The sequence below is a fragment of the Myotis yumanensis genome, unplaced genomic scaffold (assembly GCF_028538775.1).
Source record: "Myotis yumanensis isolate MYYU_CA2020_CCGP unplaced genomic scaffold, mMyoYum1.0.hap1 SCAF_4, whole genome shotgun sequence".
NCBI lineage: Eukaryota > Metazoa > Chordata > Mammalia > Chiroptera > Vespertilionidae > Myotis > Myotis yumanensis.
The window spans coordinates 104,169,105-104,183,503 of record NW_027223755.1 but is presented as its reverse complement, the minus strand read 5'-3'; the positions used below and the strand labels follow the sequence as shown (position 1 = coordinate 104,183,503).

At 56.2% G+C, this 14,399-nt stretch overlaps 1 protein-coding gene across 4 annotated transcripts in view; it reads right to left on the bottom strand.

Moving 5' to 3' along the window:
• NPRL3 (NPR3 like, GATOR1 complex subunit) overlaps nucleotides 1–14,399 on the bottom strand; it is a 39,258-nt gene that overhangs the window by 1,364 nt on the left and 23,495 nt on the right. For all 4 annotated transcript variants that reach the window (XM_070413404.1, XM_070413405.1, XM_070413406.1 and 1 more), the window contains 6 exons: nucleotides 8,567–8,704; nucleotides 7,229–7,385; nucleotides 4,170–4,276; nucleotides 3,465–3,594; nucleotides 1,322–1,511; nucleotides 499–691 (listed from right to left, as the gene is read on the bottom strand). In XM_070413404.1, coding sequence (XP_070269505.1) covers nucleotides 499–691; nucleotides 1,322–1,511; nucleotides 3,465–3,594; nucleotides 4,170–4,276; nucleotides 7,229–7,385; nucleotides 8,567–8,704 — 915 coding nt within the window. The remainder of the gene's footprint in view (nucleotides 1–498; nucleotides 692–1,321; nucleotides 1,512–3,464; nucleotides 3,595–4,169; nucleotides 4,277–7,228; nucleotides 7,386–8,566; nucleotides 8,705–14,399) is intronic.

Sequence of the window (14,399 nt, the reverse complement as noted above, 5' to 3'; positions counted from 1 at the left end):
ACTGAACAGAGGCCTGGACCAGCTGCTTGAAAGAGCTGCCCAGCATGTGGTTCTTCACTGGGGGCTCAGTCCCGGACAGTCTGACCTCCTCCAGAAAACCATCGTCTACAGTGCCCCAAACTGGGTGGGTGTGACCAAGTCTGTGTCACCTATGATGTGGGGATCTGGATCCCCACCCCCAGGCTAAGTCCTGGGAAAATCACTGCCAAGCCATGGGGATGAGAACTTGCTGCTGCTTCCCAGGAAGTGACAAACCCCAGGAAGTCCTGGAGAGACTCCTGAAGACAGAGGTACAGACGGTGTCTCGGCAGCAGACTGAACTCACGCCTGGCATGCACAGGTAGCGGCAGGGACACCCCAGTGTATGGGACATCCCTCAACCGGTGAGTGCTACTTGTCGTCAACAGATTTACGTTGCGGGTTGTTGGGTACAGCCCCATCCACTTCCTGTCCTGACCCTAGACTTGGACCTAGCCCCACCTGTCTCCCTGCTCCCACCTGGCAAACATGCGGAGGTCCTCGGGGTTCTGGGCTGCAGGCACACTGAGGATGGCTGCCCGCTCGTGCTCGGACAGGCTGGCCAGCAGGTTCTCTGTCATCCTCTTGTTCAGCGGGGAGTCTCCACTGGGGAGAAGCTCTGCGCTGGAGTTGTCCATGCTGGGGCTGGTGAGCGTCATGTCGTCACTGCTGGCTGTGGGTGGGCACGGGTCAGGGAGCAGTCCGCCCCCAAGGACATCCCTCCCACCCAACATGCATGAGGGGCTGGACAGGTCTTCGCCCTGAACCTGAAGCCGGAGGCCAAGCCTCAGCCTGGGAGGCACCTCCCGCAAAGCCTTCCAGCCCCTCTTCTTCCCCAAGCCCAGGGACTCGGGCTTGGCAATGGCTGCTGCCTTTGGGGGCACACTATGGCCACATGGCTCTTTCAAGAAGGGACCATGGCAGTCACTGTCTCTCATAGGCCCTGGGGCAGAGGTTTCAACTGTCCTCCCAGTGATGGGTGGCATGGCAGGCCGGGGCAGGCTACTCCTGGCTTGAGTAAGCCCTGCTCAAGAGCCCAAAGATACAGCCTCCTCAGAGCCAGAGGTGCAGGAAAGTGGGGAGACGGATCTCCTGCCCTCCTCTAGGAAGGCTGCGTGAGGACCCAGCCGCCCGCGTGAGGCAGTGTGTGCATGGGTGGCCACGTGAAGTCCCTCGGCCATTCCCAGCAGTGCCCTTGATGTACCTCTTGGCCACCACTCCCAAGTGTTCCCCAGGTGCTCGACCACCCCCCACCCCCACCCCCGACCACCACCAGATTGATGCCCGGGGAAGGGATTCCTACTTGGGGAGCCAAAGCTGAGGGCATTGGGTGTGCTGAGGCTGCGGCCGCTGACCCTAGTAGTGAAGGGGACCTCATCCTCGCGCAGGCGGGGCTCGTCCTGGCTGGGTGAGGCCATCAGGCACACGTAGGTGTGCAGCTGGACCAGGAGCCTGTGCTGCAGCATCCACACCACCATCTGAATGAGCTGGGTCTGCGGGACAGCAGTGTGAGGCCTGGGGCACGGGGGAGGCTGACCCCCACCACCACCCTGTTCCCTACCTGATCGGATTGGGGAGCCACGGCCTAAGACACAACCCCCACAAGTCAGCCTGGAGATCAGGAGGTGCATAAGCTCCAGGGGCCCTCAGGAAGGAGCTCTTAGCTAACCCCAGGGAAGGCAGAGAGGCTAAGAGAGCAGCGAGGCCATATTTGCACTTGCTCGCACCACACACCTGGGCTGCCCTAGTGTTAGGCCTTTCTTGCCCAGAGCTGAGGAGCAGGGCCTGTGACATGGAGGCCATGTGCCCTCCTAGCTCAGAGCTACCCCTCTGCTACCCTGTCTCCTCCAGGCCACTGGGCCCTGCCACGCAAACCCCACCAAACAGAGCTGGGCCTGTGGGACCCCTTCCCTGTGACATTGCAGAAAGAAGCTGTAGGAAGCTGCCCTGAGAGCAGGAAGTCCTCTCCTCAGCTCCACACAAAAGCCTTCCCAAGGACAGGGACCTACGCTGAGCTGTACGGTGCCCAGGGCACGGCATCCACCCCTCTCCCACAGGCTAGCACCTACGTAGGAGCATGAGGAGCCCTGTGTGGGCAGAGCTCCAGCACAGGAGAGCAAGAAAATGCTCCCAGATGGTGTCCATGTTCTCAGACACACATCCACTTGCTCATCTTTGGGGGTCCCCTCCTGGGAGGGGCTGGCTGACCAGGCATGGAAATAGGGGTGTACCATGGGTGTGAATGACCTGGTAAAACCAAATAAAACTGAAAAGAATTGTAAACTAAATTTGAAATTAAATTAAGAAATAAAACAGAGGCTCCAAAGCGCTGAAGAGCATATTCCAGGCCTAAAGCTGGAGGGGTGAGAGGCAGGCAGCCTTACCCCACACCCAGCTCTATCTGGGCCCCATGACAAGGCATGAGGCTGCCCCGCAGGCCTGGCCTGAAAAATCCACCCACTTTCCAGACCAGCAGGAAGTCTCTGCTGGAGAGGGGGAGGGTGCAGATGCAAGATGTGTCTTTCTTTCAGCTGCCATGACCTGGCACAGCTCCTGGAGCCCAGAGGCTCCATGAAAGACGGCATTTAGAGCTCTGTCTCACTCGGCATCTAAATGCACTGAGGAGCCAGGATCGCCTTCTCATTCACAACTTCACAAAGGGAAGGGCCTGCTTCTAAAAACTGGTTTTGTCTAACAGATCTGCTGCTTATTAAAGCAAATACTTCATTTTTGAGAACACCTGGCCCCATCTCTGACACCTGTCCCATCTGGCCCTGCCCTGGGTCTCTGCCCAGAGCCCCAGGTGTTCACTGAAGGAAGATTCAGGCCACACTCAACCGGCCAGACATAGATGGAGCTCCCCCGTTCACTCCACATCCTAGGGCCCCCACCCACCACTCACCCGGACCCAGCTCACCAGGTGGTTCTATCCTAGGCCTATCCTCTCCAGGTCGTCTTGGATGCCACTCTGGGTACCAGTGAACCTAGACCCAGTGACCACCTGGACCACGACAGAAGGGAAAAGGAGGGCGGGCCCAGGTTCAGTGACAACAAAACCACCTCAGCATCTTCCATCTGTGGGACCCAGGCCCAGAGAGGGGCACCAGGGGGCTCTGTCCCCCCAGGAAGGATTAGCTCTCTCCTGACTGGGCCTCTTCCTGGGGTTTTAACACTAACAACAACCCACTGCAGCAGGGTGGGCTCCGTGGGGGTATAGGAGGGGGAGGGAGTTGTGACTGCCTAAGTGCTGGGTCACTGGTGAAGCATCTACAGGTGCCTGGCTGGGGAGCCAGCTTTCTGTTACCCTGGTAGGGCATGCACCACCTACACAACGAGGCCCCTCCCATCCCCTGAACCACAGCTAAGGGTGCAGCACACTGAGGGCCCTGAAACCAGGAACCAATGCTGGGTGGGTGGTTCCTGGGCTCCCAGCTCCTGTGACTCACCTCTTGCACAGGGGGGGCAAGGGGGTTCCTAAATTCTGACAAGGAGACGGGCAAGGAGAACTTAGCAAGGACAGACGGCAGGTCATGAGACGGGAACTGGTGGGAGAACTGCTCAGCCAGTGGCGAGTACCTGGAGACAGTGAGACAAGTGTGTCCTGAGCTCAGCAACCTCCCATCATAATTCACAGCACTTGGGCCCTTGCCATGAGCCTGTGGTAGGCAGCAGGGAAATGCAGCACAGTGGGGAGGTGAGGATGGGCGCAGTGGCACAGTGGGGAGGTGAGGATGGGCGCAGTGGCACAGTGGGGAGGTGAGAATGGGCGCAGTGGCACAGCGGGGAGGTCAGGGTGGGTACAATGAGGACAGAGCCCAGCTGCTTTCCTTCAAGGGGTGGCAGAAGCCATGGGCACAGGCCACCCCACAGCCCCTCGAGGCTCTGGAATAAAGGCCAAGGCTCCTGACCACCCATCAGGCACCCCATACGGAGCTCACTGGCTGTGGACATGGCAGGCGCAGGCCCTTCGTGAAGGCTGCAGGTGCCAGAGGTGCACAGGCCCATGTGGTGCTGGGCCAGGCCAGAATCAGAACCTGGGCACAGCACAGGCCAGGCATCTGGTCCGAGGGAAGTCCTGCCTAACCTGGAGAGACCCCCTGGAAGGGCCTGCCAGCCACACCCCCTTCCCATTCAAACCCAGAGGCACTCACAGACACACGCTGGCGCTGGGAGAGAGCATGTAGACGTTGTTCTCACACAGCGGGTAGATGACGATGGCCTTGCCCCAGTACACCAGGTGGGCTGCGAGCTGGAAAACCTGCGGGCGGAGGGGCTGGCAGCACAGTGCCTGGGAGGCTGGCCCACTGGGCTTCTCTCTGACTCCCCAACCTCCCGCAGGGGGCTGGGCACAGCAGCACACACAGCGTTGTCTATGTTCAGAGCAACAAGCCTTTTGACACTAGTCCCTGTGCGGTTTGGGACTGTCATTTCCTTTTAGGGCCCCGCACTGTCCTGGCTGGCCCTGAGGGAAGGTCCTACACGCACAGGGACATTTGGGACACCCAGGATCACGGGGTAAGCTCAGCTGAGCAAGGGGCTTGGCTAGACATCCTGGCAGAGGCAGGTTCCCCACCCCCACCAGGACTCCGGCAAGGGGATGGGTTTCCCGTGACAATGGATGTGGGGTCACCAGACATGCCCTCCACCCCGTGCACTCATCCCCGTGTGGCTCAGCATCCTGGAGGACATCCCACCGCCTGCTCTCCTGGACTCCTGGACATCAAGATGGGCCACAGACAGACCGATGCCCGAAATCCCTCCAGCCTCACAGGGAGGCCCGGTCTGAGAACAGGGCACTGCCTCACTTGGTGGACAGACAGACACTGGGCACATCTGAGCTACATCAGCCTCGGTGAGCGCTGTCCCAGGCAGGCCTGCTGCCTCTACCATCACTGAGCGCCTCCACGGGTGAGTCACCCTGCTGCACGCAATGCCTGCGATGCCAAGGACACCTCTACCCAGCTCATTTGGCACATGGGACCTCCAGTGGCACCACCAACTTGAACACAACAGACATTTCCGTTCCATCGCTGACCCTCTTCTCTCGTCCCAAGCCCCACTGACACTCACTCTAAAGCAAGGACACACCCACTCTCCTCCATCTCCCGCGTCTCCCCACAGTCAGAGCACCACTCCGGAGTCCAGAGTCCACCACCACTAGCACATGCCTGGAGTCAGGTGCTGGCAGGGCAGCCCCCTCCGACTCTCGGGAAGAATCTGCTCTTCGCCTCTGCTGGCCGCAGCGTTCCTTGGCATGTGGCCTCATCACGGTCACGTCCCCACCTCCTCTTCTGGAGTCAAATTTCCCTCTGCCTCCCGCTTACAAGGGCCCTTGTGATGACACTGGGCCCACCCAGATAATACGGGACCACTGCCCCACCTCCAGATCCTTAATCACACCTGCAGAGTCCCACACAGGGCCTGGGGGTTAGGAGGTGGAGGTCTATGGGCATTGTTAGGCCAGGGGTGGGCAAACTTTTTGACTCGAGGGCCACAATGGGTTCTTAAACTGGACCGGAGGGCCGGAACAAAAGCATGGATGGAGTGTTTGTGTGAACTAATATAAATTCAAAGTAAACATCATTACATAAAAGGGTACGGTCTTTTTTTTTTAGTTTTATTCATTTCAAACGGGCCAGATCCGGCCCGCGGGCTGTAGTTTGCCCACAGCTGGTTTAGGCAGTCACAAGTAATGTACAGTGTGATCCAGATGTTGTTATTCGAAGATAATGCGTTAACCTATGAGAAAAACCCGGAGGAATCCACAGCAGTTATGTCTGGGCTATGGGATTGTGCAGACTTTCTCTTTTTTGGGTCTGTAAACTGTGTCCTATTTGAACTTTTGTAAGAAAGAACATATTAATTCTATCATGAGGGAAACAACCCCATTTACTCGTAGATGAGTGACATCCACACCCGACACGGACACGGGCTCTCCACTGCGCCACCTGCTGTGGCAGCTGGGCTCCCAGAGCTTGGTGAGGTCCGCCACCAGGGCTGGGCCTCGGGGAGCTTCTGGACAACGACACCAGCCAGGAAACAGCAGTTCCTCCCCATGCAAGGCTGGGGCAGGGAAGCAAAGGAGACATCATCAAAGCTTTGTCTTTGTCCAAACAGACTGAGAGCAAGCGTGAGGCATGGCGTACAGGCACACTTCATGTTGGGCAGCCTCAGTGGACAGAAGGTCAGCTTCTTTCGAAGCTTGAAATGGCAGCTGCAAAGACTCACAGATATCTGCCACTGGCCAGCACTGGTCAGAACACAAGCTCTGCAGCACATACAGAACAGTGAGCGCATTTAAGGTTCTCTGTTCGTGTCTGCTGTGAAGGCAGGCAGGACGTGGTCCTCAATAGAGCCCCTATGAAACACCAGGCAGAACCCAATGAACATTCTCACAGGGGCCGACAGAGGCCATGGGGTACAGATGATGGAAGGCCTGTTCTGGATGACAGAATCCAAAATGACTGCTTTGGGGAAAAACAGCCCGAGTCCTTGTTGGACAAGCTCCCCTCAGGGGTTCCTCCTCAGCCTGAGAGAACTGCCGCCCAGTGGCCATCGCAGGAACTACACGTCCCTGGGACAGGCCCTGCTGCCCTCTGGTGGCCACACGGTGCTCACAGTCACCGGAACCAGAGGAGCCCCTGCCCTTGGCCTGCAATTTCTTCCTATGCTTTTCCTTGGAAGCCCCGACCCCTGCCCAGGCTCCAACCAGATCCACCGCCAGGGCTGAGGGGCCTCCATCCAATCTGAAAGGGCATCCCACAAGCACATGGTTCAGCCCTGCAGGGGAGTGGTCAAGGCCATGTGGGCAGGCCCATGTTGTGTCCTGCTCTCACTTCCCCTACTTTGAGGTTGCAGTACTGCTTTCTCATGTGGCCACATGCTGTGTACCTCTGCTCCAGCCCTACAAGCCACCCTGTCCTGGCACCTTCCCAGCACCGCAGGGCCTCACTTCTCTCTGCTGCAGCCTCACCACCCTCAAAGGAAGAGGAAGTCAGCTCTGAATCCAGACCTGACTCAGATTTCAGAGCCTCCAGCCAACCCGGGAGCCACTGTCACTGGCTCTTATCTGGATGGAGGCAGCCTGCTTTCCTGACACCCCAGCCCCTCCCACCTTCAAACAAGGGCCCTCTGCTCTGCTGGACCCAGACCCTCCTCCCACCTATCCTTCCCTACCCAGGGTGTCTCCCCCAGGGCCCTAGGGCAATACCTGCAGCAAGGCCAGGTCTGCATCCTGGGCCAGCTGCTGCAGGTTCTTCACGGCAGACGTGGTCTTGATCACACGCACCAGGGCCGGGGAGCAGTCGAGTGGGAGCTCACCCAGCAGGGACTTCTCGTCACTGAGCAGCAGCAGGGCATGGTACGGGCTGTGGAGCAGAGTCAGGTCAGCAGGACATGTGAGACACAGGTCCCCTGCCCCAGGCGTGCACCTGGAACACAGAGGTGCAGCTGGGGCCCCCAGGCACTGAACCTCAGAAAGGAGAGACCACAGGAGGAATTAGAGACAAGGGCAGTGGTAAGTCCAAGGGCCTTTAAACATCTGCAAGGATTACTGTCACTCACAGAAAGAAAGAAAAAATTACAACAAAACTGAAGGTCTGCCCAGCAAGTGTGGCTCAGTTGATTGAGTGTCGCCCCGTGCACCAATCAGGTTTGATTCCCAATCAGGGCACAGGCCCCTGTTGCGGGCTCAATCCCCAGTAGGGGGCGTGCAGGAGGTGGTAGATAGATGTTTCTCTCTCCCTCTCCCTTCCTCTCTCTATGAAATCAATAAAAACATATTTTTTTAAAAAAACAGGAAGGTCTGACAACCAGACTCCATCTCCCACTTCTGGGATTGCCCTGCAAACATTTGTGATTGAAAAAAATAAATGAATCTTTCCTAAAGAGAAGAGTCCCAAATATGGGAAAAGTAAAATCGCTGCTGCGACTATGAATAGAACTACATAAAAATATGCTTAGCAAGGAAACCAGGAGGAAAGATATTAACTTGGAGTACAGGCTGCGGGGGGGGGGGGGGGGGAATGAGGCAGTGTTTTGCTTTCTCTCACCTTCACATTTTCTGCAATGTGCCCAGATTTATTTTTTTAGTTAAAGAATATTTAAGGAAACTGAGGACTTGGTTGGGGGCTGGGACAAAAGGAGATTGGGCTCAGCTCTTTCCTTGCAGGAAATCTATTAAATTAAGAAACAGGAGATCCCACATGTTCAAATTCAAATGTAAGAGGAACCGGTGAGCAACACCTTGACGACAATATCCCCCCAATGGTACGTCTGTTCCCCAGGATGCTCAGTGCCCAGGATGCAGGTGAGGACCTCAGCACGGAGCCCCGCCCACCCAGGCAGTGCCCAGACGGGAAAACCTGGAGCTGGTCCTTTCTATACAAAACCAGACACAAAAACATGTGTTTTTACTTCTATAAACAGGAGAGCCTGATCTGCCAATTTCTGTGGCAGGAAGAAAAGAACTTCTGGAACAAAGTAATTGGTGAAACCTCAGGCAGCAGAGAAGGGGCCCCGAAGGGAGTGTGCATGGGCTGGCACTCACCGAATGGCCTTCAGGCTCCGCTCGATGGCTTCAGGGGGGATGAGGCTCGCAGCAGCGTAGTGGATCTTGTGGGGCAGGCAGAAGCTCACCTCCAGCCAGCTGTTGATGTGCAGCCGCACCACGCCGGACGTACACAAGCTGCAGACAGCAGGCTCCATTTCTGTCGGTGCCATCGCCCATGCACACAGCAACTGCTACCCAGGCACACACATCACACAACACCCCGCCCGAGGGCACTTCTTCCCAGTACACCGCTCCTGTTGGTCGGAGGAAACTACAAGTGGAGACCCCCAGGGCAAGAAAGCATCTTTCCAGACTCAGCATGTTGAAGAGAGGAAAATGTTGTATTTCTGGCTAGCCCTGGACTCTGTAGTCCAATCAGAGTGCGAGGGCACAGGGAAGCCTGTTCTCTCTCAGAGGTTCAATGCAACTGATGCAGGGGTGTTTTCTCATGCCTCTTCCTGCACACCTGATGAGAGCCCCACCCCCATCAGGCAGGGCAAGGCCTGTCTCCCAAAAGGAGCCGTGGGCAGCACAGGAAGGGTGGGGGTGCCAAGTCCCATAGGACATCCTGTTGGGGAGGAGCACATAGCGCCCACCTCCCTGCAGATGCCAGCAGTGCCCCAGGTGCACCACAGCAACTGTCGAAACCAGCCTCACTGATGGCAATTTGGTTCTTTCAGGCTAATCCTAGCTCAGACCAAACACGGCAACGCTGTCCCTGCCTCCTCGCTTCTCTCACAGCCTGCCTCAGACCATTAGCAAACGTGTCTCAGCACCTGCAGGGCCCTACAAAGCCCAGTCCTTCTCAGCACTGGCCCTCTGTCCGCCCTCCCCCACAGGCCCCATGGCGTCCACCTCGGCAGTTCCAGCCAAGACCCCACAATGCCAGGAGCCTTGAGTGACGTGCCCACGTTCTCTGACCTTGTCTCCTACCCCAGGCAGGCCCAGCTACACCAGCCACCCTGCTGTTTTAGGGCCCTTGTACTTGTCCTTGACTATAAGTCTCTCTCGGTGCCAGGAGCTCCTTCCCTCCTTCAGGTTTCAACTCAAGTGCCACTTTCTCAGTGAGCCGCAGCCCCCCAGGCAATCTGACTGCTCACTGTTCACCTGCCTTGAGCACCTGACCACAGGACACGCCTACTTGTCTGCTGGTTAAGCTGTTTCCTCAACCAGAATGCAGTCCTGAGGTGGGGCCTTGCGTTTTGTTCACTGCTTACAGCATGGCTGACTCCGTGTGGGATACTCGGGGGCACTGAGAAGCACCTCATAAATGAAGGAAGGAGAGGGGCCTGAGGAATGCGCTTCCTGCTCTGGTGACACTCTCAGGCAGCCCTTGCCCAGAGAACGGGCTCCTGGCGGCTGGGGAACCACATACCAAGGGGCTGTTTCCAGCAGGAGCTTCTGAAACTCCCCGGCAGGGAAGCCAGCCTGACCTCCACCCTCAGCCTGGCTGCTCAGCCCCTGCACTGAAAGCACTTGGTGTCTGACACCAAAGAGAAGCAACTGCTTGAGCCAAGTCCCCACGGCTGATCCTCGCTGTCCCGCAGCAGGTGATGAGAGGGGCCCGTGCCCACTGTGAAGGCCTGGCCTGCCCGGTCCCAGCTGGGCTAGGCGGTGCCCTTTCCATCACATTCCAACCCTGAAATGCTATTCCCAGCTGGATGGACAGACCAAGATGCCCGCCTCCAGCCCAGTGTGGGGCAGGCCAGTGGCTGGGGGAGGTTTGGTGGGAGCTGCCACCTCACCCAGGTCCCAGACCTCTCTTGGGGGCATTCAGGTACACAATGCTGGGAAGCAGCTCGATGGCCCTCACTCCCCACACCCACTGGCTGTTCTTACAGTCTCTTCCCTGAAGCCTCAAGCAGCAGACCAACAATCCCAAGCTTCCCCCCCAGGTCTGCCGGAGGGCTGGCTGAATCTGTGGTCAGCAGTTTCAAATGCAAAAATAAGCCTGTATTCTCTCAAGCAGGGAATGGGGAGAGAACACAGTGGGAAGAATACAGAGCACATTTATCACCCTCAACTACCCCTAGGATTTCTGCCAACACCAACCATTTGCTCCCTGCAAACTGCCCCAGAGCTCCCAGACACTCTGCCTGCCCTGCCTCGGGGCATTGGGAACACCATGCCCTCTCCCAGGATCTCAATGCCCCAAGCAGCACCCCTGGCTGCAGAGGCTGGGGGGCTGCAGGCAGAGGCTGGGGGGCTGCAGGCCGTGGCTGAGTCTGGAAGACCAAGGTTTGGTCGCTGCCGGTGCCCCAGCCCCACAGCGTGAAACCTATGAACAGATCTGATGTGTGACGATTTGGGGAAGAGACGCAGGGTCTTTCCCCAAGGGCCCAGCGGAAGATCCCACTCTTGGCTTCTTCTAGAACTGAGTGCTACGCAGTACATCTGAGCAGACGAAGGCTCCCATCATCGTGCCCTTCCTTGGCTGAAGGTCTTGCTGGCTGGGCATCAAACCCTGACACAGCCCAGCCTCTTAAGGAATCTAAGGTCACACCATGAGAGAGCTGCCCAGGGCGCCCAGGTTAGTTGCTCCACTTGACTAAGTGAGCAATCTTTATGCCCTCAGCATCACATATAAAACAGAGCAGCGAGGAAAACCAGGGGCTGTAGGGACAGTGAAATGGCCAGGCTCCTCCTGCTTCAGGCTGGCTGATTGAAAATAAAGGTCTTTCTAGTTTTGAGTTGTCCTCTTCAGCACATGGCTCAGAGTAGCTGTTCAAACACCACAGAATCAGATTTAGACAGATTCCTATCATTTTGAAAGTAGCTGGTTTTGATCCACCAGGTGCCCAGTGATGCCATGTGCAAACTGCCAACGACCTGACATGTGCTGAGGCTCCAAGCACTGGTTCAGGCTCCTGGGGTAAAACTCACAGCCTTACATTTGGGGGGGAGGGGGCTCTGCCCCAGTGGCGTCGGGGAAGCAAACTGTATGGCACATAGGAAGCTGGAGCTGTAGGAAAGGGAACAGCAGAGGAGGGTGCAGGGTGTGCAGGGGACAGGTGTTTGGGGCTTGGAACAAACCTCATGGAGAGACGACAGCAAGTGCCTGGTTTGGGTGCGAGGGGGATGAATTAGGCCCATAGAGCAACTCCACATGTCAGCCATCTTAGGCCATACCGTCTGGTGTACAGTGGCATGAGGTCCTTTTTTGGTGGGGGGGGGGGGGGGGCACACTCACATTGATTTTCTGGTTTCCATGAGGATGTTTCTACACTTTTCCAAGCATTTGTTCACCTGCCAGCAACCTCCTCCCCCGGAACACTTTGCACCGATGGTGGTACCTCTCTACAAACAGTGTGGGGACCCTGAATGCCACCCCAGCAGCATCTCAGAGGGCCAGCTGCAGACCCTAGAATTCCTGGGAAACCCTGGAACTAGTCAGGAAGAGAGAGAATGGCCCTCAAGCTCCCAGAGAAGCCCTGTAAACCTCCCACATCCAGAGGTGAGCTGGAAGTGCACTGAAACCTGCCAAGAGGAGGAAGAAAAAGGTTTGTGCCTATTTGTAAAGCAGTTTTGTTTTGTTTGTAAAATACAGTTTTAAGACATGACTTTCAGAGTAGGGCTTTGGGCCCTACAAGTCCCTACTAAGCTTGTACTTCTCTTTGTAGGGCAGCTAGCAGTTAGATCTGGAATTACTGTAGGAAAACACTGCCCATGTGAGGCTTATCCAGCCTCACACAGCTCTGGGCCAGAGGGAGAGCCAAGCCCTGTCTGCGACAAGAGATACATGCGTGCTCCTGCCAGAGCCCAGCCCTGAAGCGATGACTGTGCAGGCGGCCACACACCAGCCCAAAATATGCTTATCTTTCACCCCCCAGACAGAAATGTGTACAAGCTTAGTCCATTACCCTCAGAGCTCAGCATCTGAGAAAGACTTTCAGTTCCTAACCTCTGGCTAACAACTGACTCATCCTTTGGTCACCCTTCTTCCTGCCCCAGGCCAGAGACCTTCAAGCTAGCCCTGACCTTCTGGTCCCTTTGTCTCACGCAGCCGGGCTTCCCCTGGCATGCAGTGGGACCCGCACCTGATCCAAGATGTCGGGGTGGGCTCCGAAAGGCCCACCTTGAAATTGCAAACAGGCCGAGGCCGGTTTGGCTCAGTGGATAGAGCGTCGGCCTGCGGACTGAAGGGTCCCGGGTTCGATTCCAGTCAAGGGCATGTGCCTGGGTTGCAGGCACATCCCCAGTGGGAGATGTGTAGGAGGCAGCTGATCGATGTTTCTCTGTCATCGATGTTTCTGACTCTCTCTCTCACTTCCTCTCTGTAAAAAATCAATAAAATATATTTAAAAAAAAAAAAAAAGAAAGAAAGAAATTGCAAACAGAAGTTTCTATGCAGGTCCACTTCATGGAAATAGGAACTAAAACTCCCAGGATGCTCGTGGAGGTGTCTGTGGGCCCATATCTGCTCTGGACAGGCAGCAGTGTGAGGCAGTGAGGAGCGGGCAGAGTCCCCAGCCTCGCAGACCCCACCACAGGCCCTGAATGCCACCCCAGTTAACGATGGAGGACCAGTCAGGCAAACACTTCAAGTCCATGGAATTCACAGAGACGTGACTCCTATTACTGGTCCTTTCAACTACTAGTGGGTGAGCTGTGCTTCTCCACACGCCAAGCACAGGGCTCGTCAGGAAAAGTGAAGGGATGTCCCTGAACCTCGTGGGAGACACAACCTGACGGTCACACAAATGAATGGGATGCTATCACTGAGGTCCCCAAGTTCCACAGGAAGACACAGGCGCTAGGACAGTCGGGGCCTCTGGAGGGATTCACACTGCCAGCCTACATTCACAGACACTCAGGTCCTTGGGCAAGGGGCCACCAGGCCGCTCAGCCACACCATACCCCCGGATTTTATTATTATTTTAAAATATATTTTTGTTGATTTCAGAGAGGGAAGGAGAGGGAGAGAGAAATAGAAACATCAATGATGAGAGAGAATCACTGATGGGCTGCCTTCTGCACACCTCTACTGGGGATCGAGCCTGCAAACCATGTGACCTGACCAGGAATCAAACCGTGACCTCGTGGTTCATGGGTCAATGCTCAGCCACTGAGCCACTCTGGCTGGGTCCCTGAATTTTAATTAAAACACCAAACTCAGAGCAATTCCTTTGAAAAGTCCCATCCCAATCTCCAACACTGCTAAGTCTCACAGCTTCCTGTCTCTCATTTCTGCTCTGAGAAACCCTTCCCCAGGGATCTGTCAGGAAGTCGCTATCTATGTTGTTATGCTGCCTCATCAGTAATAGAAACTCAGCCTCCCTTTCTTAGCTCCAAGGTGCAGTCCATTCTGCAGGAGAGAGGGCAGGCCAGGCCAGACCCTCAGGGCCAACATGGACTGGGAAGGCCACAGGCCACAGGCCAGGGAGGCTCCTTGGGGCCATTGCTGTTGCCAGGTTGGGACAGGTACAAGGGTGGACACAACTGCCCCTGGCTGTCCTGGGGGCGGGGCCAGAACCAGGACAGGTCAAAGTGAAGTCTAGGATCAGGGTGGGCTACAGGGTTCGCCTGGAAGAAATTCAATCCTGGGCACTAACAACAGATGCCTGGGTTAAAGGAGGGAAGCTAAGTGCTGGACAGTGGATTCTGGAAGCTGTTTTTGCCAAAAACCAATTCCTGTCCTCTTTCAAACTGATGTCCACTAGGGGGCACTGGCTGCCTCAGGCCCTGACACACAATCCAGGATCTCATCCCTCCAGCTTTCCAGTGCAGTTCAAATATAAGAAATCACAGTCCCTTCTTTCTTCAGGAATATAAAGTCTTCTCCTGTTTGCTTTTCATTTTAATTCCAGGTTAGCCTGAAATTTGCTGTAGT